The 27900-nt window shown below is 42.2% G+C and overlaps 1 protein-coding gene across 2 annotated transcripts in view; it reads left to right on the top strand.

The window, feature by feature from the left end:
- Positions 1–26717, top strand: part of PDZRN3 (PDZ domain containing ring finger 3) — a 151584-nt gene extending 124867 nt beyond the window's left edge. For both annotated transcript variants that reach the window (XM_068154376.1, XM_068154377.1), the window contains 7 exons: positions 6521–6774; positions 9924–10011; positions 18633–18731; positions 19609–19671; positions 20554–20655; positions 21737–21853; positions 22769–26717. In XM_068154376.1, coding sequence (XP_068010477.1) covers positions 6521–6774; positions 9924–10011; positions 18633–18731; positions 19609–19671; positions 20554–20655; positions 21737–21853; positions 22769–24319 — 2274 coding nt within the window. In that variant the 3' untranslated portion in view covers positions 24320–26717. The remainder of the gene's footprint in view (positions 1–6520; positions 6775–9923; positions 10012–18632; positions 18732–19608; positions 19672–20553; positions 20656–21736; positions 21854–22768) is intronic.
- The last annotated feature ends 1183 nt before the right edge of the window (positions 26718–27900 follow it).

The raw sequence follows: 27900 nt of genomic DNA, 5'->3' as shown, positions 1-27900 counted from the left end.
AGTAGCATCCTGTGCTCTATAATATATATGAATCCATATATATAATATGTATGCATCCAACATGACATGATCCATGTTCATAACATGTTGCATTTGACAAGCTAAGCAGCTATCAACTCAGGAGAGATTTGAAACAGATTGAGGAAAGGACTTGGGTCTTGCCAACACTATACCAAGCAAGATCCAACTGCACGTTTTCACTCCTTTATCTCCAAGGAAGCACTCAAACTTTTCCAGCTTTTTTCACAGCTATCAGAAGTTTGATCTTTAGAGTATAGTCACATTTGATTTATTGCTTTCACATCTCCTAACTGTCCTTCAGCAGTTCCGCCTGATCTTTAGCATTCAGCAATGAAGTTCATCTGCTGCTTCCATTTTCAGCCAGATACTGCCTATCTTCTTGTTTGGGGTTGGGGTTTTTGGCTGGTTGGTTTGGTCTTGGTTTGTTGTTTGTTGTTGTTGGTTGGTTGGTTTGATTTTGGGTTGGGTTTTGGTTTTTCTGTTGGGGCTGTTTTGGTTTTGGTTTGGTCTTTTAAAATTATCTATTGATTGATTCTTGTTTATTTTTTCCATCATTTACTGCTTGGAATTCAGAATTAATGAAAGCCCCACAGCAGAAATAAGAGCTGAAGATATCATTTCAATGTGTTTCTTTGGTAGGGCTGCCCCTGTGGATTTGTGCCATGGCCTCCCCTGTTATACTATGTTGCATCATCAGTCTTTGTCTCAATTGCAAATATACATCATGTCTTATCTTAATTGACCATGACAGCATTTCCCTTTCCATTGCCACAGTTTGTCCATGCCAGTGGAATGCTGATGGCACATTCAGCTTCACAATGCCTTGCTTTCCTTTTGGACTCGGTTTCAGTCAGAGCCTGCAAAGGCAAAACTCCCAGTGACATTAGTGAGTATCAAATGAAGCTCAAGTGACTCAAAACTTCCAGGAGACACAGACCTCCCAGACAGGATTATGGCATGTTTATCTATAGATTTCTTGCTGCCTTTGCAACATAGATTTTAGATAGTGGGCTCTCTGCAGCCTCCTTCTGTGCAAGAGAATATAGAGTCTATACTGTAAATGACTATGCTATAAATTACTCTAAATACTCTTCTATTTCATAATCATTACATAATTATATGTTAAAATTTCAAGCATCCCTTCTATATTTACTGTGTGGTCTGAATTAAAAGTATTTCTCTCTCTGCCTCCAGCAGTTGCTAAGCCTGCTGTCTGGCTCCACCACAGATTTCACCAAGGTCCATTCATCTCAGTTTAACTACACGCACTTTGGCTTAACTGCAGCTTTCTCCGCAGTCGATGCATTTTCAATGCAAAGAAGGTCCAAAAGCAAAGCATTTCAACATTTCAGACAAGTTAATTTATCCATCTTTTATGCCATGAAAGATCCCATTGTCTCTGTCACATGGCATGTAAGGTTCTGAAGAAATTATGCATGTTTGTAGGTTTTGGCAGTCTGCTGAAGCAATTCATATGCAAGGATTATTTTTTTTCCCTTCTTCTTCTGTGTTATTTCAGATGTGACTATTTATAAGGAAGAGTTTTGCTGAGCACAATTCAGCAGCATTAGGAACCAAGTCAATGATTATAGAATTGCTTTTTTTATATTAACAAAGTAAAACTGTACAGATATGTTTACTGGGCTTTTAAGCACTGGGAATAATTATTTAAGCACTGGGAATAATTGCTTAAGCACTGGGAATAATTGCTTGTCAATTGTGGTAAATTTTCCAGTGAGAAACTAAACATCTTAATAACATCAATTTGGTAAAGCTTCAGAAGGACTCCAGATTTGCCACAAGTACTAATTCTACACAGAGATGAAGATCATCCCGGTTTATTTTTCTTCTGCATCATTTCTGTGTTACTAAAATAAAAAAATCAGAATCTGTTACTTTTTCTAGCCAAAAGAAAAGGCAGTTTAGCTCTGTTACACACAAGCAGACATCAGAATTATTAGTTTTAATGATCCAAATACTTTAACTTTCCCATGCGCCACAAGGATGATCCAAGGGCTGAAGCACCTCTGCTGTGAGGATAGGCTAGGGAGCTGGGGTTGTTCAGCATAGAGAACACTCCATGAGGACCTTAGAGCTGCCTTCCTACACCTGAAAGGATCCTAAAGGAAGGTGGAAGAGGGACTTTTCATAGGGGTGTCCAGCAATAGGACAAGGGGGAATGGTTATAAGCTAAGGGAGAGTAGGTTTAGACTGGATCTTAGGAAGAAGTTATTCAGTACAAGGGTGGTGGGACTCTGGAATAGGCTGCCCAGGGGATGTTGGGGATGCCTCGTCCTTGGGGTGTTCAAGGCCAGATTGGATGAGACCTTTTGCAGCTGAGTCTAGTTGAGAGGCATCCCTGCCCATGGCAGGGAGGTTGGAACAGATGATGCCTAAGGTCCCTTCCAATCTAAGTCAGTCTATGATTCCATGATCTTCATGTGTCTTCAGCACAAAATGACATTATTGATATGGTGGGATAGGAAATACTGAAACAAAGTAAACACAACTATTAACTGCTGTGTGGGGCAGCTCCTGCAGGATTTGAAGGGCCCAGGTGCAGGCAGTGCAATTTCCCTGCTTTTGCATCTTTGCCTACCCCTTCATCATTCTACATTCAGAATCTAAACGGTTAACAGCCACAGCTCTGTGCAACCCATTAACTCTTACTTACTTAGTGCAGTCCTGAACACATCTGGTAGGTCAGGAGTCTACCATATTGGCCTGGACTGCTGGACAAAACAGAAACCTGCAGAGCTAAAAGGATTCCACTCAGTTTGAGTTTAGGAATTCCTCTCTTCAAGAGATCCACAAACTGACTCTGAAAGAATTCATTGTGTGAAGAACTACTGTTTGCCTAATATGATGTGGGTGCTGCCATATTTCATAGAATTATTAATGCCAACATCTCCAATCACACTGTAGCAGTGGGTTAAGAAACCCATAATAACAACAGTACAATGAGTTATGCTTTCATTTGACTGTCATCATTGCCTTCTTATCAAATATAGATCCCCTCATAGAGTTACTTATTTGCCATGCTCTGCAGAGTCCTGCTCTTCTGAAATGCCCAAGTAGATGTCATTAAATGCAAATATTCTGTTCTTGACTTGGAGCCGGCAATAGAAGGTGACAGGTTCTAGCAGGGCAGCCCTGATGCCATCACTTACAACACTTGGAACATTCCTGCCCCCAGGTTTGCTCCAGCCCCTCTGCTGGGGCTATCCTTGTCACCAGTGAAGCAGAACAAGATGAGCACACGCTCCTCAAAACTCTAATTCACTGTCCAGTATCTGCAGTTAAGCCACTGATGAATGGGTGTTTGTGAAAGCCCCAGTTTGTATCAGCTCTGCTGCTGGAGAGGGAACTCAGCAGCAGCAGGCTGAATCTTGACCAAAAAGCCTGAATGCCAGAAAGCCACAAATGTTCTCTGCAGGAGGTCCCCTTTGTTGGAGGAGAGGTTTTGGATTTTCTCTCTAATTTTAAAGTCTGGTCTCACATCCTTCTGCCTGTCTGTGCAGCACTGCTCTTCCACACTGTGTTATCAGCTTGTAGAAAACAGTCAGAATGCTACTTGGAATCAATTCCTGTGGTAACAATTGATGAAAAGTCCAGCTACTGCCTGCTCCCTGCACGATACCAACGTAGCTTTGAAGTTCTGATTATTTAACAATTACATCTACAAGCACAAAGAGGATGCCAGTCCATGGATTTGCAGAAACAAAGTGTCCTACAGAACCTAAAAGTAAACTGCAAGCCGGAGCTAAGCTGTCTGTAATCCAAGTTCATTGCACTATCAGGAAAGACACTGGAAATGTATCATTTAAATGATTGTTTAGCATAAAGATGTATGTAGAAGGCAAGAAAGGTTTCCTGATCAAGAGTTATTATGAGCACATTTCTGAAAAGCACAACACTTGGAGCAGTTTAGATTCGTTTTGATTGCTTGTTGTATTTTGTTGTACACCCCCCTAACCCCCCTCTCCCCCCAAAAAGTACCCTAAAAGCAGGATGCACACAGTAAAGTGTGCAACATTTAATTTGCAGCAAATAATAAAACTCAGACTATAATCAGCATTTCCTTTTGCCAAAGCAAACATTACACTGAACTTAATTTTACAGCTGTACTAATTGTTTTAAAGTAATCTGCTCAACTGGGCAAGTTAATGATATTTAATGTGACCAGGCTATGCATTGCTGTGAGTAGTTGTGGTCAGAACAAGTGTTTGTGTAATATAAAGGCAATGCTAACACCTTCCACTCTCAGCTGGCTTAAAGCACCTGGTGTCATCACCTCTCTAAGACAAACCAAAGATACAATGTAAGAAGTGTGAGTTACCAGGCAATTCAGCAGGAGTTTACCCTTCTCAATCTGTTCTGCACTCCAGTTAACCCTCTTTATTATCTTTTTGCTGTGGATAACACGTTAAGCATGGACTAAATTCAGTTACTGAGCTGAGTAATGTTACTGGTGCTGTTGCCTCTCTCTGGCATTAAACATGGCTTAAGCACAGTGTGAAGTAAAGGTGATCGGATACAGTGAAGAGCAGAACCTGGACATGTGTTTTAGAGTTTTCAATCATATCCAAGCACTTAATGTGGCAGAGTCACCACATCAGTGTACGTTTCAGAATGTACAGAAATGATTGGATGACAAATCAGCAGCCACCTCTAATACCCGAGGCCAGACACTACTGCATCCGTGTCCAGTCAGGGCAATTCATTAGTTTTATGTCTTGTTTAAAAATATGCTACTTTTCCATGCAGAAGCCAGCAGTTCCTTGTGTGCAGCTGTGATTCCAGTGATAGGGTGTACCAAGTGAATAGCTGTCAGATATAGGACAGAACAGTGTAAGGCATCATTCATACAGAAAATATATAAACCAAGTGTGCTCCCTGTTGAGAAGGGCTGCCACAAGCAGGGCCCTCACTGTCAGTGCTAGTGGCAGCTCCAAATCTCAAACAGCAGTTTATCTCTGCATGTCAGCCAACACTTACCCCAGTCCAGAGAACATGGTAGCAATTATATGATAGCCTGATAGCAATTATATGATAGCCTGATGCTTTAGGATTGTCATTTCACTGTAGAGCTTGCACAAACAGATTGCTCTGGGCAGCTTCTCTTTAATTGTTTCTTTTCATCTGTGTTAAACTGCCAACAGTTTGCAGGTTAAAAGAAGATAAAAATTTACTAGAGTTACCAGTGGTTCCCACTAGCTCTGTAACAGATTTTCTTTGCCCATGAGCCCATAGAGCTTTTGGATTTGCAGATGTCTCAACAAGCAGGCCCAAAAGAAAACTCCATGTTAGGCTGGAAACAGCAGGACATTCAATCTTTTCACCACAGCTGCCTTTTTTCAGTTCATACCAAACTGTGCATTATGTTTAGCTCCCTTAAAATCACAATCTGTACAGCCAGAGACACACAGAGACATTAACAGTTTTCATTAACCAAAACTCAAAATGAGAATTATCATCTTGGCAGCTCTATAAAAGTTCTGACAAATATGACCTCATCTCTTTCACAGCCCCTGAGTAGACTTCAGACACTCATGAAAAAATTCATTAGAAGCCATGTGAGGAAGGAAGCTAAGCATGAATGAAATGCAAAGCTACAGTGGGCTAGAAGTGCTCAAGAGCTCTCTCTGGATCAGGAAGGACACCTCTGCTCACCAATATGAAAGTGTATAGAATTGAATGCCTCACTTTGATTTAGCTGCCATGAACAGCAGCTTTATGAGTCCTTTGAGACAGGAGAATCTGTGCTCTCTCTTCAGCCCCCCACCTCCATGGCCTGGTCTGTTTGGGTATTGGTAGCTCTTGATGGGGCATCTCAGTCATGTTTAGGAAAAGTGTTCTCTTATGTGTAAGAACTCAGCCAGGAGATAACAGTGGTGAGATCTGGGGATGGGAAATGGCCAAGCTACACTGACAAGAAGTTATTTCTCAGAAAAGCCCACAATTGTTCTTTCTTTATCATTTCTATTTGCTATCCCAGTGTGTTGTCCGTGCTCATCCCTCAAATGCAGCTTTTTATTGCAGTGACTGAGTACCACCATCAAGTTTCATCTGAAAAATCGTTTATCAAACACAAATACATGGTGTTTTAATCCCAGATCTTGTCCCAGTTGTTCCATTCAGCAAAAAGGTTAAAAGATTGAAAATACAAACAAACAAAACCTCAAAATATTCTGGGAGAATCAATAACTTGCTCTGTTTGAACAAGGGCTGAGGGATTTCTAATCTGCAAGAAACAAATAGGATGCTGGTTTGTACTTTAGTTCAAAGAGCAAGCCAGGAAAATCTATCAAAATAAAAAGCAGAGTGACTGTGGTGAAAGGGGGAAAGGAGAGCAGCGTAGCATTACAGAAATAGTTGCTTGTACTTGCTCTAGATCCCTTCAGATGTAATCTGAGGCTTCTAAATTATCAGCTGAAATCAAAGATATCCTCCACACTCTGACCATTTCTCTCACTGTTTTCCTGCCTTGTTCCCACAGGTCAATGGGAAGGATTTATCTAGAGCAACACACGAGCAGGCAGTGGAAGCGTTCAAAACAGCCAAGGAGCCCATCGTGGTGCAGGTCCTGAGAAGAACTCCACGCACCAAAGCCTTCACCTCTCCTCATGACTGTCAGCTGGTTGATGTGGGCACCCAGACAGATATCACTTTTGAACACATCATGGCTCTGAGCAAGATGGGCTCACCTACTCCACCTGTCTCTGTGCTAGACCCATACCTCCTGCCTGAAGAGTAAGTAAAAGTTTGTGAAGCCCTTGAAAACCCTCACATTCCTTGCTGGCATGTCAGGAGTAGTTCACAAACTCACCTTTACTTGCTAGTGAACATTTACTCCTGAACATAGCCAAGATTCATACACCACTGAGCTATAACTCAAAATATTTTCATTTTTCCTATGCATTAGCAAGCCATTACTCAAATGAGTAATGCCACTGAGTCACAACGTGGCCTCATAAAGCTCTTTTTTTGCTGGCATTTGATGGATAAAGTTATTGCTTTTTGTAATTCCTCTCACTGCCTCTTTGGGTTGCTTATGTTTTAACTTTATTTTTTATGGCTGCCATAAATTGTGTAATGCTAAGAGCTGCTACATTCTGTTCCAGTGTATTAATTACTTTATTATAACCCTGCAGCGATGTTACTCCAATAAATTATTTTCTAGGGCTAAAATTACTTACCAGTGCTGTCATGGATGTTTTAGAATCAAATTTTAATTATTGTTAATGGTAGTTTGATGCTTTTGTACTTACAAATACAAATGACAATTATCTCCTGGCACACACACACCACACCCTCGCCCGCTGTTCAAGAGGAAAACAGCTCCCCGAGGAACCCATGCAAATTGCCTGTCATCTTGCCATGCATCTCCACAAGGGAGAAGGTAATAGAAAGGATTCTGAGCCTCTCAGTGGCTGCATGTGACAGACCCTGATCTGGTCAATCCACAGCAGTACCCGGGTTTGAGATGCCTCTGTGCACAGCAAGAGGCAGCACTGGTGTCCATGTGTCCTGGACATTCAGTAGAGCTTGGGAAGGAAACTTACAGCCTGAGCTGTGAACATCAGCGTGCACACAAGCTCACCAAAGCAAGGCTCTCCAGGCATCCCTGTCAGCACTCCTAGGAAATGGGTTTGACTACAAACAGGCACTGATCCTGTACTGCTCCTAAGTGGCTTTCATAGCACGTTAATGTTCACACATCCAGCCAGGACCTGGCCTTCTGTGTGCAGTGTGTGTTCCTGTCATGACTCTCAGTGCTGATAACTTGAGAGATGGTTCCATCAGATATTGCTGCGTGGCTACCTATTCCCAGCCCATTGAAAATTCAAGCACAGCTGCATAGTTGACTGGAGATGTTTGACAAAGGCTATAGCTTTGAGCTTGTTTACAGTGAACAAGCAGCAGGGCTTAGAGCACTGTAGAGAGGACGCACTTATTCCTAGAGCACCTACACTGCTTAGACCCAAACCCATTTACAACAGGGGCTTTCAATACCTGTAACTTCTCCACTGCTAAACCAAATCCATTAGGAAAATGGCAAAGATTAATTAACAATGAATCATTTAGATTGCAACATGCCTGCATAATACCAGCTCGGCCTATCAGGGAGCCTCAATATTGCCCCTTCATCATTAGACATAGATTCTATGCTATCATCGTCAGCGGCCTTACTTTGAGCTGTAGATGTTGGTGTCCAGTACACAGCCTGCCTCACAAGCCCAGTCAGTCAGCTGTCACCCAGCAGGTGCAAACAAACAGTAATTTCTTCCTAATACCTTCCTGTAACTTCTCCAAATCCCTGGGTATTACAACTTGAGTATCTTAGACAATTATAGAATTGCAGAATGTTAGGGGTTGGAAGGGACCTCGAAAGATCATTGAAGCCAATTCTCCTGCCAGAAGATCACCTAGAGCAGGTCATGCAGGAATGCATCAGTAGGTTTGGAATGTCCCCAAAGGAGACTCCAGAACTCTCTGGCCAGCCTGTTCCAGGGCTCTGTCACACTCATAGTGATAAAGTTTTCTTTATGTTCACAAGGAACCTCCTGTGCTCCAGCTTGCACCTATTGCCCCGTGTCCGTTGTTCGACATCATTGACAAGAGGCTGGCTTTGTGCTCCCCACGCTCACCTTTCACATCTTTATAAACATGAATGAGGTCACTCCTCAGGCTCCTCTTCTCCAAGCTCAAAAGCCCCAGCTCCCCCATCCTTTCCTCAAAAGGGAGATGTTCTACTGCTTTCAGCATCTTTGTGGCTCTGGGCTGGATTCTTTCAAGCAGTTCCCTGAACTGAGGGGTTCTTCTTGAACTGAGGGGCCCAGAACTGGACACAGTACTCCAGATGCAGCCTCATCAGGGCAGAGTAGAGGGGGAAGAGAACCTCACTCGACCTACTCACCTCAGCCCTTCTAATATACCCCAGGATGCCACTGGCCTTCTTGGCCACAAGAGCCCACTGCTGGCTCATGGGCATCCTTCTGTCCACCATGACCCCCAAGTCCCTTTCCCCTACACAGATCCCCAACAGGTCAGTCCCCAGCTTATACTGCTCCATGGGGTTGTTCTTTCCCAAGTGCAAGACTCTTGTTCTTGTTGGATTTCATTAGAAGATACCTTACACAGAAACATCTACCTAGCCAACAGAATTAGAAGTTTACTTTAAGTGCAAGAAAAAGAGTTCCAGCTTACACCTTCCAACATAAAGTTAGTGACACAGAGAGCTCAGGTTGTAAAGAGCAGCAAGCATGTCAGCAGTGAATGACAGTATGAAAGTGGTGCATCTTTAAATGGCATTTAACGATTGTGTACCGCTTACTGTGTTCCAGTCAATCAACAGAATGCTTTTGATCCAAGTAGTTGGGTGGCAAATTATTTTTGCAATACTCAGCAATTTGATTGAAATCTTGTGTCTTTAAAGCAAAGTAAAAATGGCAGGCAGCTAGGCAAGAATGATTGTGCTTTCAAGTCAATAAATAACATGAGCTCACAAATAGATAATGTAGTATTCCCTCTCGTCTTGAACCCTGGCAAACACCTGCTCACTTGGCTGTCACCTGGCAGCCCTTACCCTTCTTTACTGCTGTCCTCTCTGCATTTTTTCCCCCAAGTCATTAATAAAACCATTAATAAATACCAAGCCTCTTTGCAAGTCTTTCATTCATTGTCAGATGCCAAATGTTTTTGGCCATCCCTACAATACACGTTATTTTTAACACATTTATTGGTGCAAATGGTGTAGTGCATATAATTAAATACGTGCAACTACTGGGTGTGGTGGTTAGTCTGTCATGTTGACCAGCACTTGCTGGAAGCTTGGAAAGGATTAAGTTGCTGACTGGAGTACTGAGTGCTGTTCTAAAATATACCTCTTTCTTTTTCAGCCATCCATCAGTGCATGAATATTATGACTCAAACGACTACATGGGAGGAATTCATCAAGAAATGGACCGAGATGAGTTGGAATTAGAGGTACTTAGTCTTTAGTAACTGTTTCATGGACTGGTGATTTAACATGTGCATGTCATGGTCTTTCTGCTGTGTACAAATGGAAGAGACATTTCAAAGAAAATATTTTTTAATAACACTGCTCATTAGTTAGTTTGCAGGTTGTAAACCCTACTGATGCCTTTAGCAGTGTATTTAACTGTGCGCTGTGCACTGATGAGCCAGATCTTCTGCTAACAAATTAACATAAATAATGAAGCCATTGATTCTGTTAATTAAGTTCTGTATAACTGTGCTGATTTAGGCTTTCTGAAGAGCTGAAAGACTTTGCAAGTTTACTGAGTGGCAAGACTTGTTCCACAGTCACAGTAAAAATGCCTGAGTTTCCCTTAAGTACTCCCCAGCTGAGAAACAGATGTGCACAGGATTTAGAATATTTTAACTTTACAAGACAGGATGAGAATATGTTTGCCACTATACTGAGCCATTCCTCCCTTGACTGAAAAGTTACATGTGTATGCATACAACAGCATAGGTAAGAGAAGCTGAACCAGTCGGGAAGGTACGCAAGTCCATTTTTCTGCCAAATCTGTACAGATGACTTGTGGGTGTAGTACCTGTATATCCCAGCAAATGTTCATCTTCAGTTTTCCCATTCTCTGTTTTGATAACCTGCTCCCAACCATTCAGAGTCCAACATACAAATAGTGGCCTTAGCTCTACAATATTTAAGTAGTAGTGACCCACTGAAGTGTCTTTAATCATTTGAGGCAAATGGCAGTAAAGTATCCCAATACTTCTAAACACTGTCAGCCCAGCTAATCCGTTCCAGATTAGCACTAAGTGAGTAGCTCACTTTTAGCTTCCTTGACTTCTGATTTCTTAGATCCTGGTTCTGCTTATTTGTCAAGGCAAGCAACGCTGACCTCTCTGGAGCTCTACGTGAATCAGCAGTAGATTTATCAACAGCTTCAATGGGAGCAGAGTTCACTCATTCTGTGGGCACAAAGTTCTTCCCTTCTATAAAAGTGTTTGCAGGATCAAGGACTAAAACCCCATAAAAAGTTTGCAAGCTGTTCTCAAATTCTGCGGATCTGGTAGCAATTCATCTCTGCATACACAGACAAATCAAAGGCAGGATAAAATCAAAGTGCCAGTAAAACAAATGCTGCTTAGCAGACTTCAAGGCCTTACTTTTCAAACAAGTGCCTATGTTTTTTTCTCCTCTTAAATAAAGCCAACCACAATGTAGGTTTCCGACTGCAGGGGAAGCGTCGAGCAAATTGGTGTTTTTCTGCCAGCGTCTTTTCCAAAATCTAGCTTTTAGGAAATCTAATTTTGTGGGTAAATTATTTTGCTTCCATTAGAAGGTCAGCCAGTTGAGCTGAAAACAGTTGAAACACGTGCACTTCAGTAGGCCAATGTTAATATGCCTTAAACTACAACATTAATAATGTTGACATTGATCTAGTACTCGATGGCCAAAGGTGATCAGCTCTGTAGCGCAGGGAGATGAACATTAGAAAAGTCTCTGTAGCCTAATAGTATTTCTTAAAACCCACTAAAGATTCTTGTTCAAATTGTAGAGACTGTGATCAATGGTAAGGTCAAAGTGCTAACAGGGACTCAACTGGCTAGTTGCTTTTTTGTTTGCCTTTTGATAGATATGCTTTAAAAGACCACAAAGGCACTGTTTCATTGACTGCAGCAGGAATGTCTGAAGTAAGAAAGCCATCAAGTCAGCCTTCTGGCTTTCTATGTCCATAAAATGTGCTTTGAATTTAAATCAGCAGCTCCTCATCTAAACTTTTATGGTCTATAACTGACTGGTTAGTGATTTGTAACAAGTAAACAAGACTAAAATGGTGAAATAGTCAAGTTCACAACAAGCTTCTAATGTAAATATCCACAGGAAGCAAGCCCAGACACCAAAATTGTGTCCTCAGTTTTATCTCTCAATGTTTCTCTTAAAATTGATGACTCAGAGGTAACTGCCACATCCTCCCTGCTACAAAAAATAAACAAACACCACGTCTTTTCTCTTGAAGTTTACATGCCACAAGGAAAGAAGGGCTAAATCCTGAACCTCTCTTTTATTATAAATTAAAAGTACATTCATTCGTCACAGAGGCCCAGCCAGAAGTCATCGCAGGCCCTAAAGGGAGAATAATGTCACTCCAGGATTCCCCAGCAGCACTGTGCATTAATGTTTATTCAAACAAGTCTGTCCAGCTGTCAGACACACAGCCCAAGCCAGGGCTGTCTCAGTGTGTTCATTTTCTCACATTACAAAGGAGAACATTCTACATCAAACAGGGTGCTTGTTCTCTCCCATTTGACTTTCTGTCTTTACTCTTTCCTATATGCAGTTTGTGTGTAGGTCTTATTTTCTTTCTGAACTCAGCTAAATGGCCAGTTGGACCAAGTACAGCTTGGAGATGAAAACTGACATGAAATGTGTGCTAACTTCTAACTTGTCTGATACTCAGTCTTGGACAGCAGTTCAGTCCTTCACATCAAAAGGCAGATATTCAGATAGCTTTCTGCCCTCCCAGCACAGAGTTCACAGCATTCCTGGCATCAAACCACAGCATCTGATCAGCAAAAAATGAATGCACCAAGCACCAAAATCTGTGCTTTAAAACCTGAAATTGATGCTTCACTGCTTTTAGGAAACCATAAATAAAAGCTGAGTAACAGGGCTTAAAGCTCGCCCCTTCACTGTACTTCACTACTTTGATTGCAAGTTTTCTTTTCTTTCTCCAATGACCTTTCTGCAAGAAGGGAATGAGTCAGGACACAACTATCTGACCATGGGAATGAGTGGGCTCCATCACAGGCTTTCTGCAATTTTTATTCCATCCTGGTTGTAAAGCATCTGAAAGCATCTTTTATGTGAATATATTTCTTCCCAACGAGAACTCCTGCTCTGCAGGGAGTTGCACTGATCAGGAGCTTCTCAGGGCATTACTATGCCTCTGAATACAAAGGACCTCAGCCCCAGCAGTCCTGCTCAGACAGTGACTGAATATGTTAAGGCTCCCAAAGCAGTCCCTTCTTGCAGCTTCACAGCTGTACTTTCTAAGACAAATATTTGAATTTTCATTGTTTGGAAAAAAATTCCAGAAGTGATAAAACATTTCAACTTGCTGACAGCTAATACTGAAGGCATGTCCTCCTTTAGATCTCTGGACGACTTCAACCTGGCTGTAACACCTCTTACTGCATAAGAAAGGTCTGAAACACGGATCTTTGGTCATCTGCTTGACAAAGAGCCTGGGCATCCTGAACATTACCTTACTCAGGCATCCAAAACCTCTTTTCCTCAGCTCCTTTCTTCAGCCTTCCCCAGCTCCATTGAATCATAGGATCATTTAGACTGGAAAAGACCTTTAAGGTCATTGAGTCTAACTATTAACCTAACACTACCAAGTCCACTGCTAAACTGTGTCCCTCAGCAGCACATCTACACATCTTTTAAATAGCTCCAGGGATGATGACTCAACCATGTCCCTGGGCAGCCTGTTCCAGGGCTTGACAACCCTTTCAATTAGCATATTTTTCTTAACTTAAGCTACTTCAGTCTCTTTGGTCCCTTAGACAATTACCATAATAGGGAAACCTCCAGGTAGATTTTTTTAAACTACTTCTCTAGGGCAAAGAATTTTGGAAAGAAACCCTGTTTTCTTCTCTGATAAGTGGCAGGATGGGGCTTTTGCTTTTGGTCTGTGTCAAAAGAGACATTTATGTGAAAATACATATGTAAAGATGACTTTCTTTAGCTTCAAGACAGCAAGAACAAGGTTTTTCCTCCTGCTGCTGCACAGAGGTCGGTTGCCAAAAGGCAGTGAGGAGGCCTCGCACAGTATAAAAGGAAATAGTTGTTTATGTTAATTTCCCTGACATCCCTTTCTGGGTGAAACCTATTAATAGAATAGCAAAAATACCTGCTGGCCAGGTATGTCAGAAGTCAGCAGAGAGTGAAAAACCAGCTACTTTGAAGAGAAAGAGACAGAAGGGCAGAGTACTTCTCATGCAAGCTTTGGATAATGCATTGTGAATGTTTGAACTGGTTTTTACCCATCGTTGTCCTCTCAGTTCAGATTGTGACTGCTCATTTCTGTCTTGTTAGAGAAAGTGCTTGGACTTTTATAAATTTGCAGGCAGGCTATAATTTTAAATCAGCAGTGCAATAATTCAATAATCTCTTGCAAATGAAGGATCTTCTGAGCTTATAGAGGTTAATTTGCTATTATCACTTACTCCTAATTCATTATTATGAGTGGTTGTAGTTATAATGTCACAGTGCAGGTTCATTTCTTCTTGTCTTGCTACAAATGCCATACAAATCTCAGCAACTAGCGCTTTGAGCCCTGCTTGGCTCTGCATTTGACATGCAGCCAGTAACCTTTCAGACTGTTCTCTTGCACAGACTCTACTTTGAAATAGCATCTCTTAAAATGTCCCTTTTACCTGATCTTAAGAAGCAGATTCTAATTATCTCTGGGTGTAAAAGTCAGATCATGTATGAAATTTTGACATTTCTCTTATTAATGCAGCCCTGACATTACCACACTTTGCTAACTGATTCCTGCAGATATAGACCAGGTGTTGAATAACTTCGATGTCTGCCTTCTGCAGTGTAGGTGGTTTATGAGGAAATCTGAGGGAGCTGGGGCTGATTAGCTTGGAGGAGACTTGAGAGGTGACCTCATTCATGTTTATAAAGATGTGAAGTGTGGGTGTCAGAAGGACGGAGCCAGGCTCTGCTCAGTGATGTCCAGTGACAGGACAAGGGGCAATGGGTTCAAGCTGGAGCAGAGGAGGTTCCACATGAACATAAGGAAAAACTTTTTCACTGTGAGGATGACAGAGCCCTGGAGCAGGCTGCCCAGAGAAGCTGTGGAGTCTCCTTCTGTGGAGACATTCAAGACCCATCTGGATGTGTTCCTGTGTGACCTGCTCTAGGTGATCCTGCTCTGGCAGGGAGGTTGCATTGGATGATCCTTTGAGGTCCATTCCAACCCCTAACATTCTATGATTCCGTGACTCTGTAGCTGATAGATTTCTGATTATTTTACAGAGTTCTTTACAGTGGTGTCTGAGCCAGAGGTGAGCACTAAACATCCTTCTGTCTCAAGACCATACAGTACTAATCTATGGGTCTAGAAGGGTCTCTGGAAATAGTGCAGCTGCTGCTGTGCAGCAGGAACACAGAATGCATGAACATCTACCTCCAAAATTCTCTAGGCCCATATTAATTCAGAGTGTTTAATTAATGCCTGGTACAATTACACAAGCTACCCTAATACCTGTGCTTGCAGGTGCCAGTTTTCTGGTTTTCCCTTTCATGTACCTGTGCATGATACGTCCTTGACTCTGAATATGGAAAAGCATCTTTGCTTTGAAGATTCTGCTGTTGATTCTTCAACTCCAAATGGAATTGCACACTTTTATCTCTCAAAAACTTCCAAAACTTTTATGATTATATTAAAACTTCACTGATGCAAAGACCCAGAGAAAGCAGCTGCTTCCATCTAAGTTCACTAAATTATCATACTTGGGTAGCATCAAACTCACTTCCTTTATTCCTACCAAGGACTAGAGGGATTGTACCCAAGGGTGAGTCTGTCAACTAATTGCTCATAAAAATTCGACTTCTGAAACACCTGCTCCACAAATTTTGTTTGCCTTAGCTTTTTGCTGCTTTGAGTGTTTTTAAACAATATGTCTCTGTTTTCCTTTTAATATATATTGTTTAATTTACCAGGTGATTTATTACCTTCCAGTATATGACAGGACATCTTGGATGGTGTGTTTTAAATATAAACCCATACTTGTGCTTTAATTTTAAGGATATACTTTTTAGTTGTAGATTGTTGGGGAATAAATCCTATTGTTATTCAAAACGTGTAGCAAGTAAGAATGAAACTAGTAGCTTGCTCCCTCACAGAATAACAGGATGGTGGGGGTTGGAAAGGACCTCTGGAGATAATCCAGTCCAACCCCCCAGATAAAGCAGGGTCACCCACAGCAGCTTGCCCAGGATCACTTCCAAGTGGGTTTGGAAGCTCTCCAGAAAAGGAGGCTCCACAACCTGTCTGGGCAGCCTGCTCCAAGGCTCCAGCACCCTCACAGGAAAGAAGTTTTTCCTCATGGTTAGATAGAACCTCCTGGGTTCCAGTTTGTGACCACTGTCCCTTGCTCCCTCATCTCCTTCCGCTCCAAAAAGTACTGGCAAGTGTTTATTGTTAGATCTATTCAAATAGGAGCCAAAGTCACTATGCTCTTTTGTTAGGCTTTCTGGGGTTCTTTTTACATTCCAGATCTATTTATCACTACCAATGTGTCCAATAGTAGAGTGAACTACAGCACTAGTTTCTTGACACTATTTTGTTATCACATTTTCAAATCAAACTATAGAGTAACTTTCCTGAAGACATGAAACCTTTTTGTATGCAGGAGATATGAGACTCATTCTAGGCCTGAATTAGGCCCAAATTCCCACCTCATCCCCAATGCACACTGTGATTAAATGCAGAATAAATGCACTAACTGGAGAGGGAACTGCTGGAAAGAGTTCAACAGACACTACAAGGATGGTTAAGGGACTGGAGCATCTCTCTTTACGAGGAAAGACTGAGAGACCTGGGGCTGTTTAGTTTGGAGAAGGGAAGGCTGAAAGAGGACCTTATCAATGTCTACAAATATCAGAGAGAGACTGGAGTGAGGCTCTTCTCAGAGATGCCCAGTGACAGGACAAGAGGCAATGGATGTAAATTCAGTCACAGGAAATGCCATCTCAACATACGACTTTTTCACTGTGAGAGCGACAGAGCCCTGGAGCAGGCTGCCCAGAGAGGTTATGGAGTCTCCTTCTCCAGAGATCTTCAAAACCTGCCTGGAGGCATTCCTGTGTGACCTGCCATAAGTGGTCCTGCTTTGCAGGGAGGTTGGACTCGATGATCTGTAGAGGTCCTTTCCAACCCCTATCACTCTGAGTCTGTGACTGCAGTGGCATTCCCAGAGATCACCTGAGATCAGAATTGAATTCACCTTTCTTATCTTTTCTTCTGAAGAATTCCCACCTCCTCTCTAGAAAGTCCCCAGAAGCTTTAGAAATCTAAACAGAAAATCGCTATTAAAGCATTGTGCTCCATCCTTTAAGTTACAAAAGAGGGAGAGAAAGAGCAGCAGTTCACCATGGATACTATTGATTGGAACCATTTAAAAACCATCTGAAATGTCACTGACATTTACAGCTACATTTCTTTTTTTAAAAAAACCAAAACCCAAACCACAGAAATTACACAGGTTGCAAGTAAATAACAGGAGATTGCTGATCTTGGCAGCTGTCATCCAGACGTGCCAATAAATTATTCATATCAGCTTGGTTTATTGTCTTGCCCCTTACAAATGGCACAGCACAGGTCAAAACAGAGAGACATTCAGAAATAATGAGTCCTGTTATCGGGACTTTTCCCCTGGAACAGACAGACCCAAGCACAATCAAGCAGCTCAGTGTCTGCCCTGGGGCTGGGACAGCCCTCAGACTCTGCATGGGCTGTGCCACCTCTCTAAATCTGTGTCCCTGTGCGCTCTCTGCCTGGTCCACTCTGTCCCTTTGCAGCAGCGAGGCTCAAGCTCCATCCTTCAGCCTGCCTAGTCTTAGTTGCAGAGGCATGAAACCTTCCAAAGCTTCACCCACTGCCAGGTGCTCTCCTAAGAGAAGTGAAAACCACATCTACAGTTTGTATTACGCCTCTGCCTGTGAAGAAACATCCTTCCTCCCTGTGGCAGCATCTTTAGGACTGGCAGAGCAATCACAGTCGCCAGCTAAGCACGTTAGGCTCCCTGGTGTCTTTAGGCTCCAGAAGCAAGCAAAAAGAGCTCCATGGATGGTCCCACTGACTGCACACCAGCACCCCAAAGCTTGTGGGTATCTCTGTGATTTTACAACCCTTTGTACCAGCCAGTGTAAGAAAGCAGCAGCAAATGCAGGTAAAACATAACCCACATGAAGTCTTTGTGGTAGAAAAGCATCAAGGAACACACATTTTTAAGGTAGCGTAAGTGTCTCCAAGACTCAAAGACCACCTTAGAGCACCAGAATAATAAACCATGACCTGCTAAACCCAAACCCTTGCAAGATATCAAAGTGTTTATTATATTAGCAATACCAAATGTTTTGGAGAAACTTATTACATCATTCCATGACGATTACTCAAGTTAGTGGAATGCAGTATTATATTTTCTCTCAAAAGCCAGAAAATTTCCCTGCTTACAAAGAAACATATATCAGCTGTGGCAAATATTGAAATCACACTTTATAAGTATTTTAGCATTTGAAGTCTCACCACTACATGAAATATAGGTAATTTTTCTTCTTGAAGATCAATAAAAGGTCTGTTTTCAAAATGACTTCTTATTGATTGAAGGGTCAGAAATGCCCCAGGTATTGATTGTCTGCATATAATCACGTTTTGCTCAGTAAGTTAACCTCCTCTACAAGTGAAATGAAAAGAGATCCACTATATCACTTAAGCAAAATATTTTCATTGTGTTTGAAAAATTGCTCCCATCAGTCACCAGTGTCTCACTGACACCATATTTTCTTCTTTTTTTCCCCCCCCCCCAAACCTCAGGAAGTGGATTTACACAGAGTGAACAGCCAGGACAAGCTTGGCCTCACTGTATGCTACAGAACAGATGATGAAGATGACATGGGTATTTATGTGAGTGAGGTAAGATTGAGCTGATTTCCATAACATACAATTTGTCTTCTAAACTGCAGTGTTGGGCATTTAAGACATTTATCTTCTGTTTGTACTGTGTTTGATAAACAACCAGAGTGGAGTAATTGAGGAAGTCAAATTGGTTTTCCTTTCCTCCAAAACAAGTGAAGTCCTGAGTCCACTGAAGTCAGACTTCATTATATTAACATTTAGTGTCCATTTTTCCCCTAATAGTCTCAGTATTCAGTTTCAGGTGATGTTTTCAAAGTATTTTTAATATATTCCCCCTTGAATTTTCATTCTCAATCACTCCAGAAACAATACGCATTTAAAAATACAAACCCCATACTCTACATGTTTTTATTTGCAAACATTTGGGTCCCATTTGTCCCCCTTCCATGAAATAAGTAGCATTTTATACATAACCTTTTTAGCATGCAGATTCATTTCAAATGAGTAGCAGCACTTTGAGGAAAGAAACTCAGCTAAATCTAAAATATTCCATTAAAGTGCATCACTTAAGACACCATCCTTCCTGCTCTGTATGCAAAAACTGGCTCTAATCAGAGCACTGTGGGGTAAAGCAAAATGTTACATTATGAGGTAACCTGATACCAGGCAAACATGATAAACCTGCATTCTCTGGAGACACATCTCAGGAAGAAATATCTTGGTTCTGACTTGATCATTTGAATTTGCATTTCACTTCATCTGACATAGACAAGGAAAGGTTCCATAATCACTAAACGTAGCAACCACAGACATAGCAGCAACAGCAGACACACTGGCTCATGTATCAGTCACACTACTAACACAAGGTTTACAACGGAGAGTAAATGCTGAGCTCTCAAACCTCCAAAGCACTTACAGTTCTCTCCTTTTGTAGATTGATCCCAACAGTATTGCAGCAAAAGATGGTCGGCTCCGAGAAGGGGATCGCATTATCCAGGTACGTGTGCAGAGAGTTTAAAGTCTCCTAGCAGAGTCATCTGCTGCAGTGCCTTTGGTACAGTAGCATTTTCACAAATCATTACCTCCAGACTGATATTCACATGCTTCCTCTTAAGCTTCTGAGACTATTTCTTCAGTCAGACTTTGACAATCCTGGACAGGCAAAGCCCCATATTGGCCCTACTCAGCAGGCTGAGCATTTTGTCACAAGATGCCATCCATTTCCAGCACATACAGGTTGGACTTGATGATCTTTGAGGTCTTTTCCAACCTTATTGATTCTATGATTCTATTCTGATGCACTCTCACTTTTAAGTCTTCCTACCACAGAAACTCTCCATTTTGGCCCAAGAATCACACTGGGAATCTCTGTTTCTTCACATGGGAGTTAGTCCTGTTCAGCAGGCTGAACACCCATTGCTGTGGGCTAGTCTCCCAAGTGCAACAATCCTACACCACAGGGGCTTTGCCAGAAGTGGTCTGTCTTCTGCACAGAAAATAACACAAGTAGAGCTCCACCATCCATTTAATTCTCTGGGGGCAGTATTCAGAGCCTCACCTGTCCCATACAAGGATGTTCCTGTTCCTTTCCACCCACCGGACCTGATGTTATGGTTCTGTCCTGCCCAACTCTCCTCCTCCTATTCCCATCCTCATAACAAGGCTCAGCAGATCACATGCACAGGTGCAGACAGCCTCAAATGTCCAACCCATACTTGCCCATCACTTACCAGAACAACACAGTTATAGGTGTGACCATGGACTGTGTCTGGCCCATGCTGCATTTACATCTCTCAAGCCTATCAGCTCTGTAGAGCTCACCTCAGCAGAATTTATGTCCCTGTGATGAGATTTCATTGTGTTGCTCTTTTGTTTAAAGATCAATGGCATAGAGGTACAGAACCGAGAGGAAGCTGTGGCACTTCTCACCAGGGAGGACAGCAAGAACATCTCCTTACTTGTTGCAAGACCAGAAATTCAGGTACTGTAGCAACAACAGAAAACCCTCTCTCCAGTCTTAATTAAAAGAGTTGCTCTTATTTAGAAAAAGCAGTTAGCATCTTTTAAAGCATTTTAACCTATCTAAATCTACCAAATCCACCTAAACCCCTATTCTACAGTTTGACTGGACATATATATGGCCTAGAATAATGAAGTTCAGCAGTCACAGGACTCCTCCATATATATTTTATATGGAAGTTCAATTTATAAGACATTCAGGGATTTATATATGCTGCAATGCTATTACAAACATCAGTGCAAGGTGTATGGATGGTTTCAAGCCACAGCTTTGAAGAACATACTGAACTCCTAATTCCTATAGCTATTGATTATTCATTCATTAAAACATCTATTATTTAGCCCCTTATACATCATCTCTTAATATAGTTAAATATTGTCAAGAAGCATCCTCAGCTGTAACACCAGGTTGAACCAGATCCCTTTGTAGAGCAGGGATTAGCACAACAAAGATGTTGAACAAACAGCCAAGAGCACTATTGTTTGATCTGTCTCTGCTCCTCCTGCTGTGAGGGCAGCCCTTGCCAGTGCACCTGCAGACATAAGATCAGGCTCAGGACTGGCCTGTTAGCCAAGAGGTTTCTGATCATTCCCTTGGGGATAATTGAGGCTGGGAGTGAAAAGTCCTACAGACCCCTAGCCAGCATTTTTCCCTCCATCCTTTGATGCTGCCTCACAAAGGGGTATGTTCAGACATTGGGCTATGGAGTGGTTTTATTAATTCTGATCAAGTAGCACACAAAGCAAAACCAGCCCAAGCTCTAGGAAGTATTTCCATGGATGAGACAGCTGGGTTTGCTTCACATATGTAAGGGCTGCTGAAGACAAAACTGTGCTGCTGGAGATGGAGGTGGCCGGGTGGGAAAGCAGGACAGTCAGTACCCTCACTTAGCACAAGAAGACGTGTGCTCCTTCCCAGCACTGTCACAGGAAGGAATCTCCTAGGATTTCCCAATTACCCTTCACAAAGAAAGAATATAATTTATGTCAGTCTTCATTCTTTTGACAACATTGGCTTGGTTTTTCCCTCCCTTTTCCCTTAGCTGGATGAAGGATGGATGGATGATGACAGAAATGATTTTCTGGATGACTTGCACATGGACATGTTAGAGGAACAGCACCACCAGGCAATGCAATTTACTGCCAGCATGCTTCAGCAGGTACTGCCATTGTGTTGTGCAGGGGTGTCAGAGCTTCACAGTGCACTCAATATTCCAATATTGAGCTTGACTGAGTACATTTGGTGTCTCAGATGAGATCAAGGCACAAGGACTTTCTGTAAAATCAAGATATTACATTACTATCCACAAACTTCATCTTGAGGACCAGAATGTTTAAAATTGTTATTGTTTTCCACTTTGCCCCTTACAACATGATCACAGTTCTTAGAAATCCACCCTTCTGGCTGTGGTCACTGAGAAGTACAAGCCAGGTGTGCAGTAGGTAGAGCAGAAAGAGAGCTAACTCCAATTTTGTATTTGGTTTGCATGCACAGACTGAAAACAGCCTGCCTTGCAAAATCTTAAAATCCAGATGCAGCACTCAGGCAAATGACTAAAATATGGTCTGTGATGGGAAGAAAGGCAGAGTTTATGCAGGGCCATAGATTTGGGTCTATATTCTCCATTGTTCTGCCATGATTATTACTCAGACACATTGAGAAATAGCTTTTCAGGTTTTGCCTAGTTCTGTCTAGAGTGTTTTAGAACTCTGCACCCTCTGTGGCATCCTTATTTTTTTAAGAGATACATTCTCACTTTGGCACTGCAGTAGAACTGGATACTTTTGTGCACTTCAGTGGAAAAAGAAACACTTTGAAAGTATGACTTCTACTGTTGTTGATAAATAACTGAAAAGCAGACCTCATGCTCTTCTGAAAAAGACATCCACAGTAGGCTGTGGATTTGGTCTCCATTTCTACAAGGTCTCAATAATATTATTTCCATGCAAGAAAAGACAAAGATATGAAAAATGAAACAGTTGCCCAGTTAAGAAAACTATTCAAGAATAAACACCCTGAAATGTTTTATACCTTTACAATAATTTCTCTTCCTGTCTTTTTGTTTTGCTGTTAGAAGAAGCATGAGGAGGATGGAGGTACCACAGATACAGCCACTGTGTTATCTAACCAGCACGAGAAGGACAGCGGTGTGGGGCGCACAGACGACAGCACTCGCAACGATGAGAGCTCAGAGCAGGAGAACAATGCTGATGACCACACCACTTCCTCCAACACTTTAGGGAGCCAGAAGAAGCTGACCTACAGTCACGACACCTTGGGAAGTGGCGACATGCAGTTCAGCAACGAGTCCTTTATCTCGGCCGACTGCACAGATGTCGACTTCCTCGGCATCCCTGTAGATGAATGCGAACGGTTCCGAGAACTGCTGGAACTGAAGTGCCAGGTGAAGTCTGCCAACCCCTACAGTCTGTATTACCATAACAGCACACTGGACATGAGCAAAAGCGACCAAGAAAGTGTTGACAAAGAGCTGGAGATGCTGAACGAGGAACTGCGCAACATCGAACTGGAGTGCCTGAACATTGTAAGAGCTCACAAAATGCAGCAGCTGAAGGATCAGTACCGGGAGCCCTGGATGCTGCACAACAGCGGGTTCCGAAACTACAACACAAGCATCGATGTCCGCAGGCACGAGCTCTCGGACATCACGGAGCTCCCCGAGAAGTCTGACAAGGACAGCTCCAGTGCCTACAACACAGGCGAGAGCTGCCGGAGCACACCACTGACGCTGGAGATCTCCCCTGACAACTCTCTGCGCAGAACTGCAGAAGGCGGTAGCTGTCAAGGTAGCGAAGGGGCAGTGGCGTATAATGTCTCCCAAAAGAATTTATTTGCTAGCTCAGAAAGTCACGAATCCAGCACTGCTAAGTGCCACGCCTCTGCTAAAGATCCCGACCTTGCCAAGCAGCTGGAAAGCAAGGAAAGGAAAGCCAGCGATGGAAGCAAAAGCCCTACTCATGGTCAAAAACCTTCTGGCTCCTATGTGTCCCCGTACCATCACTCTCCATACAAGCACGCTCATATTCCTGCCCATGCACAGCACTATCAGAGCTACATGCAGCTGATCCAGCAGAAGTCGGCAGTGGAGTATGCACAGAGCCAAATGAGCCTGGTGAGTATGTGCAAAGACTTTAATTCAGGCCAGAGCGAACCCAGGATGGAGTGGAAAGTCAAGGTCAGAAGCGATGGGACCCGCTACATTACCAAGAGGCCAGTCAGGGACAGACTGCTGAGAGAACGTGCCATAAAGATTAAGGAGGAGCGCAGCGGAATGACTACCGATGACGACGCCATCAGTGAAATGAAGATGGGCCGTTACTGGAGCAAGGAGGAGCGGAAGCAGCATCTAGTGAAAGCCAAGGAGCAGAGGAGGAGGCGTGAGTTTATGATGCAGAGCAGGTTAGATTGCTTAAAGGAACAGCAAGGAGCAGAAGAAAAGAAAGAGATGAATATTATTGAACTAAGCCACAAAAAAATGATGAAGAAGAGAAATAAAAAAATATTTGACAATTGGATGACAATCCAGGAACTGCTAACCCACGGAACGAAGTCACCGGACGGCACGCGGGTGTACAATTCCTTCCTGTCAGTGACTACTGTGTAATCACCGTTGCTAAATTATGTACATAAACCACTACCATTGGGGTAGGAATCAATGCCTCGTTCAATGTGGCAAGAGTTTTGTAAATAAGATACAGCCATCGAGTTTATGGTTCAAATACTGAACTCTACAACTGTGGGTGCCAGGATCTCCATGCTGAAGTGGAGAGGCAGCTTGCCCATCTCCTTTCAAAGGCAATATTAGCAGTGCTTTTTGGAATACTGATTGTACTTTTTTTACTTGTTACCTTTTACATGAAGTGGTGAAATATCAGAAATGTATTAACCATACCTACACAGGACTATACTCATTTTGAAAAGGTACCCGTGCTTCTCTTTACCTAAAAGAAAGCTGCAAAAATCCCCACAAGAGTAACTGCACCTACGTATTTTTTGTGAAACCATATTTTGTGCTATTATTTTGCTGTTGTTCACTTCTACACAGAGTGCTCTTTATCAGTATTTAGCTCAAGGTTTAAACTCAGAATTAGAGTCATTCTCTTGTAATATTTAACATTTATCAGACAGCAATTCTTAGAGTTATGCTCAACATTTTAAACATTTTTCTTTGTAAGGTTTCTGAAGCAAGCATATAGGTTTCATCTGAAAAGCCTGAAGCAAAATACACTATAGTGCAGCTTTAAAGGATTTTAAAGCATACTTGCAAATGTTGCAACCTATTGGACAATGTGCATGTACAGCTGATTTGTTTCTATAAGACAGTTTGTGGAATTGGGAAAGCCCATGGTAGTAACTGTTTGCTTTATAGATTTGAATGTATTGAATTACAAAAGCAGTTTCATGAAACCATCATTAGCTACAAACGTTAACAAGCAAAATGAAGTAAAATAAATTATTGTTTTATATTTCAAACTATTCTAACTTCTTTTGACTCCCTTCTGGTTTCAACACAGAGAGTATTCAGTTCTTGAGTGTAGCTCCTGTGCTGCACGAATGCCTGGAGGGCCTGCTGGAGTCAAACCTAACAATAATCTCCATCCTGACTTTGAGGGGGAATTTGGATTGAGATTTTCTTGAGGGAAGAGGCAAGAGAAAGTAAAAGAATCAGCAAAAGCAGAATCAAGTAATGCATGGCTTCAACTCACAAGGCATTTAAGGTGACCTGCGAGAAAGAAATGAGACTTCTCTCCTGTTTTGCTTTGCTTTGTGGTTTTTAGTGGTATTTAAAACCCACGTACACATTTCAATGTGGGTTCACATTAAGAACAGGCAATACACAAAAAATTGAAGCATATATGAATTAAATAAATATATAAATTAAGAGATGGTGAAAAAGACAAAAACTAAAAGTCACAGAAGTATCACGCTCCTTTTCTTGTTTTTAATTTCTAATTAAGACTTCAGATGTAAATTGGAGTATTCTGCTGGATTAAATCATGCAGGCTCATTATGGATAGCCCACCACGTTCTCCATCCCTCCCTTCCTTTTCCCTTGCCCACACAGAAAATTTGCTCCCAAACCCTTCTAAGCTTTTATTCTGGATTCTTCCATCATAACTCTGCAGAGCAAAAGTTATAATCTTAACAACAGGAGTGACAAGTTGGAAGGCAAGACATGGTCAGCTTCCCAATGAATATTTTGCTATAACCAAGAAGCAAACAAGAGACTTGTTTGGAGTTTGTTCCACTCCCTTTGTAGACTAGCACTGAATGTATGTCTACCATATTGCACTGTACCCAAAAAATGCATCTTCAGCCCATGGAAACCATCACTGCCCCTTGAAATCTCAGCTCTCATGTCAATAAGCCTCTGTAAATTTATCCTCAAATGATATTTTCCTTAGGGATAAAGCACTTGTGTTGCTGTAGGCTATGAAGGATTTTCTGTTGACTTTGTTAGAGCCAAGATCTCACCTACTGCCAGCCACTATCATCACAAGGGGTACAGCAGGGAAAATGTATGATTTCAACAAAATACTGCTTTTGGCAGAAGATGTTTCCTCTCTGTTTCTCAAAACTGTTCTGCTCATCCCAACTGTAGGTGTGAGAGCCACATTGAAATATTGTTTCTCCTAAAGTTCAGGTATTGAGATCCACAGACAGAGCTATGGGTAGTGTGGAATTACAGTGCTTAAACCAGGCAGGAGAAGAGAGTTAAGCCATCTTTAGTCAACCTGGTATTATTCAAATACTGAAGTAAGATGTGACATGCTCTAACGAGGAAGAATTATCTTCAGGGTGCTCCTCATAAATACAGGCTACTTTGGAATATCTTCATAGGTGACAGCTCCTTTAGGCGTCAGTTGTATAAATGCAGAGCATTGTATGCATGTGTGTAACAGCTGAAACTCAACTGTGATGTATAGAAATGACACCAAAGCATCAACAGTAGAAAATATACATTCTTTTAAGATGTTGAAATAAAATTATTGGCCAAGAAATATTTTCACACCTTGGAGTTTTTCCTCACTACACATTTGTTGGTATTTTGGTCAGTTAACAATCACCTTTCTCCTTTAGAACTACAATTTAGCTAGCATCAGTTCAGAGAATCCAGCAGTTATCCTGGAAATTTGTGCAAAAAACTATGCAAGCTGTAGATTGTCCTTTCTCTGTCATCATCTCACACCCTTTTTTATTGCTTTATCAAAGCAGTGCGGTGCTGAAAACTGAGATTTTGGGTCTTTTTGTTGCTTGCAAAGGAACATTGGAAGTGACCATCATGTCAGTTTAAACCTGACTTCATTACAGTGAAATGAATCAGACCAGAAAGCAGCCTTTGATGCCCAAGAGGAAATATTTCATGCAACAGCTTTTCTAAGAATTGCCCTTCAGTGCCTACCCCAGTGCTTAACAGCAACCGGAATTGGTGTTCCGGTTGCCCACGGGACAGCTCATGCAAGAGCTCTCCAGCAGCCACTGCAGAGCAACAGAGCCATCTTCACAGCAGAGTCCTGTCCCACAGGAAGATGCTGACAGTGTGGTGAGTTGACCATGGCTGAATGCTCAACTTAACTCCCCAGCTACTCAGACTCCTGCAGGGATCAGGACTGGGGTGTTCAAGAAACCTGTGGACGTGGCACTTCGGGACATGGTTTAATGGCCATTATGGTCTTAGGTTGACAGCTGGACTTGATGTTACAAGTCTTTACCAACCAAAACAGTCATATGATTCTATGTGCTCCTTACATTGGGGAGGCTCTTTCCAAGCAGTTTCTGAAGTTCATTTAAATCTGGAAGGAGCTAAAGAATGTGTTGCCCTCCTGAAATTACAAATTTTCATTTCCATCATCTTCCCTTTCCCTTCCTCCTCAGCCACTTCGCTGGCTGATACCCAACCCCAGAACAGCCTGTACACACAGGGAGATCCTAAACACACAAAGGAGAACTCTGCAATTGCCAAGCAGCCCAAAAGGTTTTACCAGAGCCCCTTACAGAGCCTGTGTTCACAGATCCCTGGAGGCTCTCACCCACCCATTACCCATTCCTCCTGTCCTGCACCCTGTCTCTTCTGCCACAGTAACAGTACAGCATGATATGTACAGCACCTCAGTGATCATCCTTTGCGAACACACGTCCCTTCAGAGATGTCGGCGGGACAGATGTTCTGGATACAGGTTGGTG

This window comes from Melanerpes formicivorus, unplaced genomic scaffold, assembly GCF_026170545.1.
Source record: "Melanerpes formicivorus ecotype bairdi unplaced genomic scaffold, bMelFor1.0.p_v2 SCAF_28, whole genome shotgun sequence".
Classification (NCBI taxonomy): Eukaryota; Metazoa; Chordata; class Aves; order Piciformes; family Picidae; genus Melanerpes; species Melanerpes formicivorus.
Note: the sequence above shows the minus strand (reverse complement) of the source record. Positions and strands in the feature narration are given on the sequence as shown.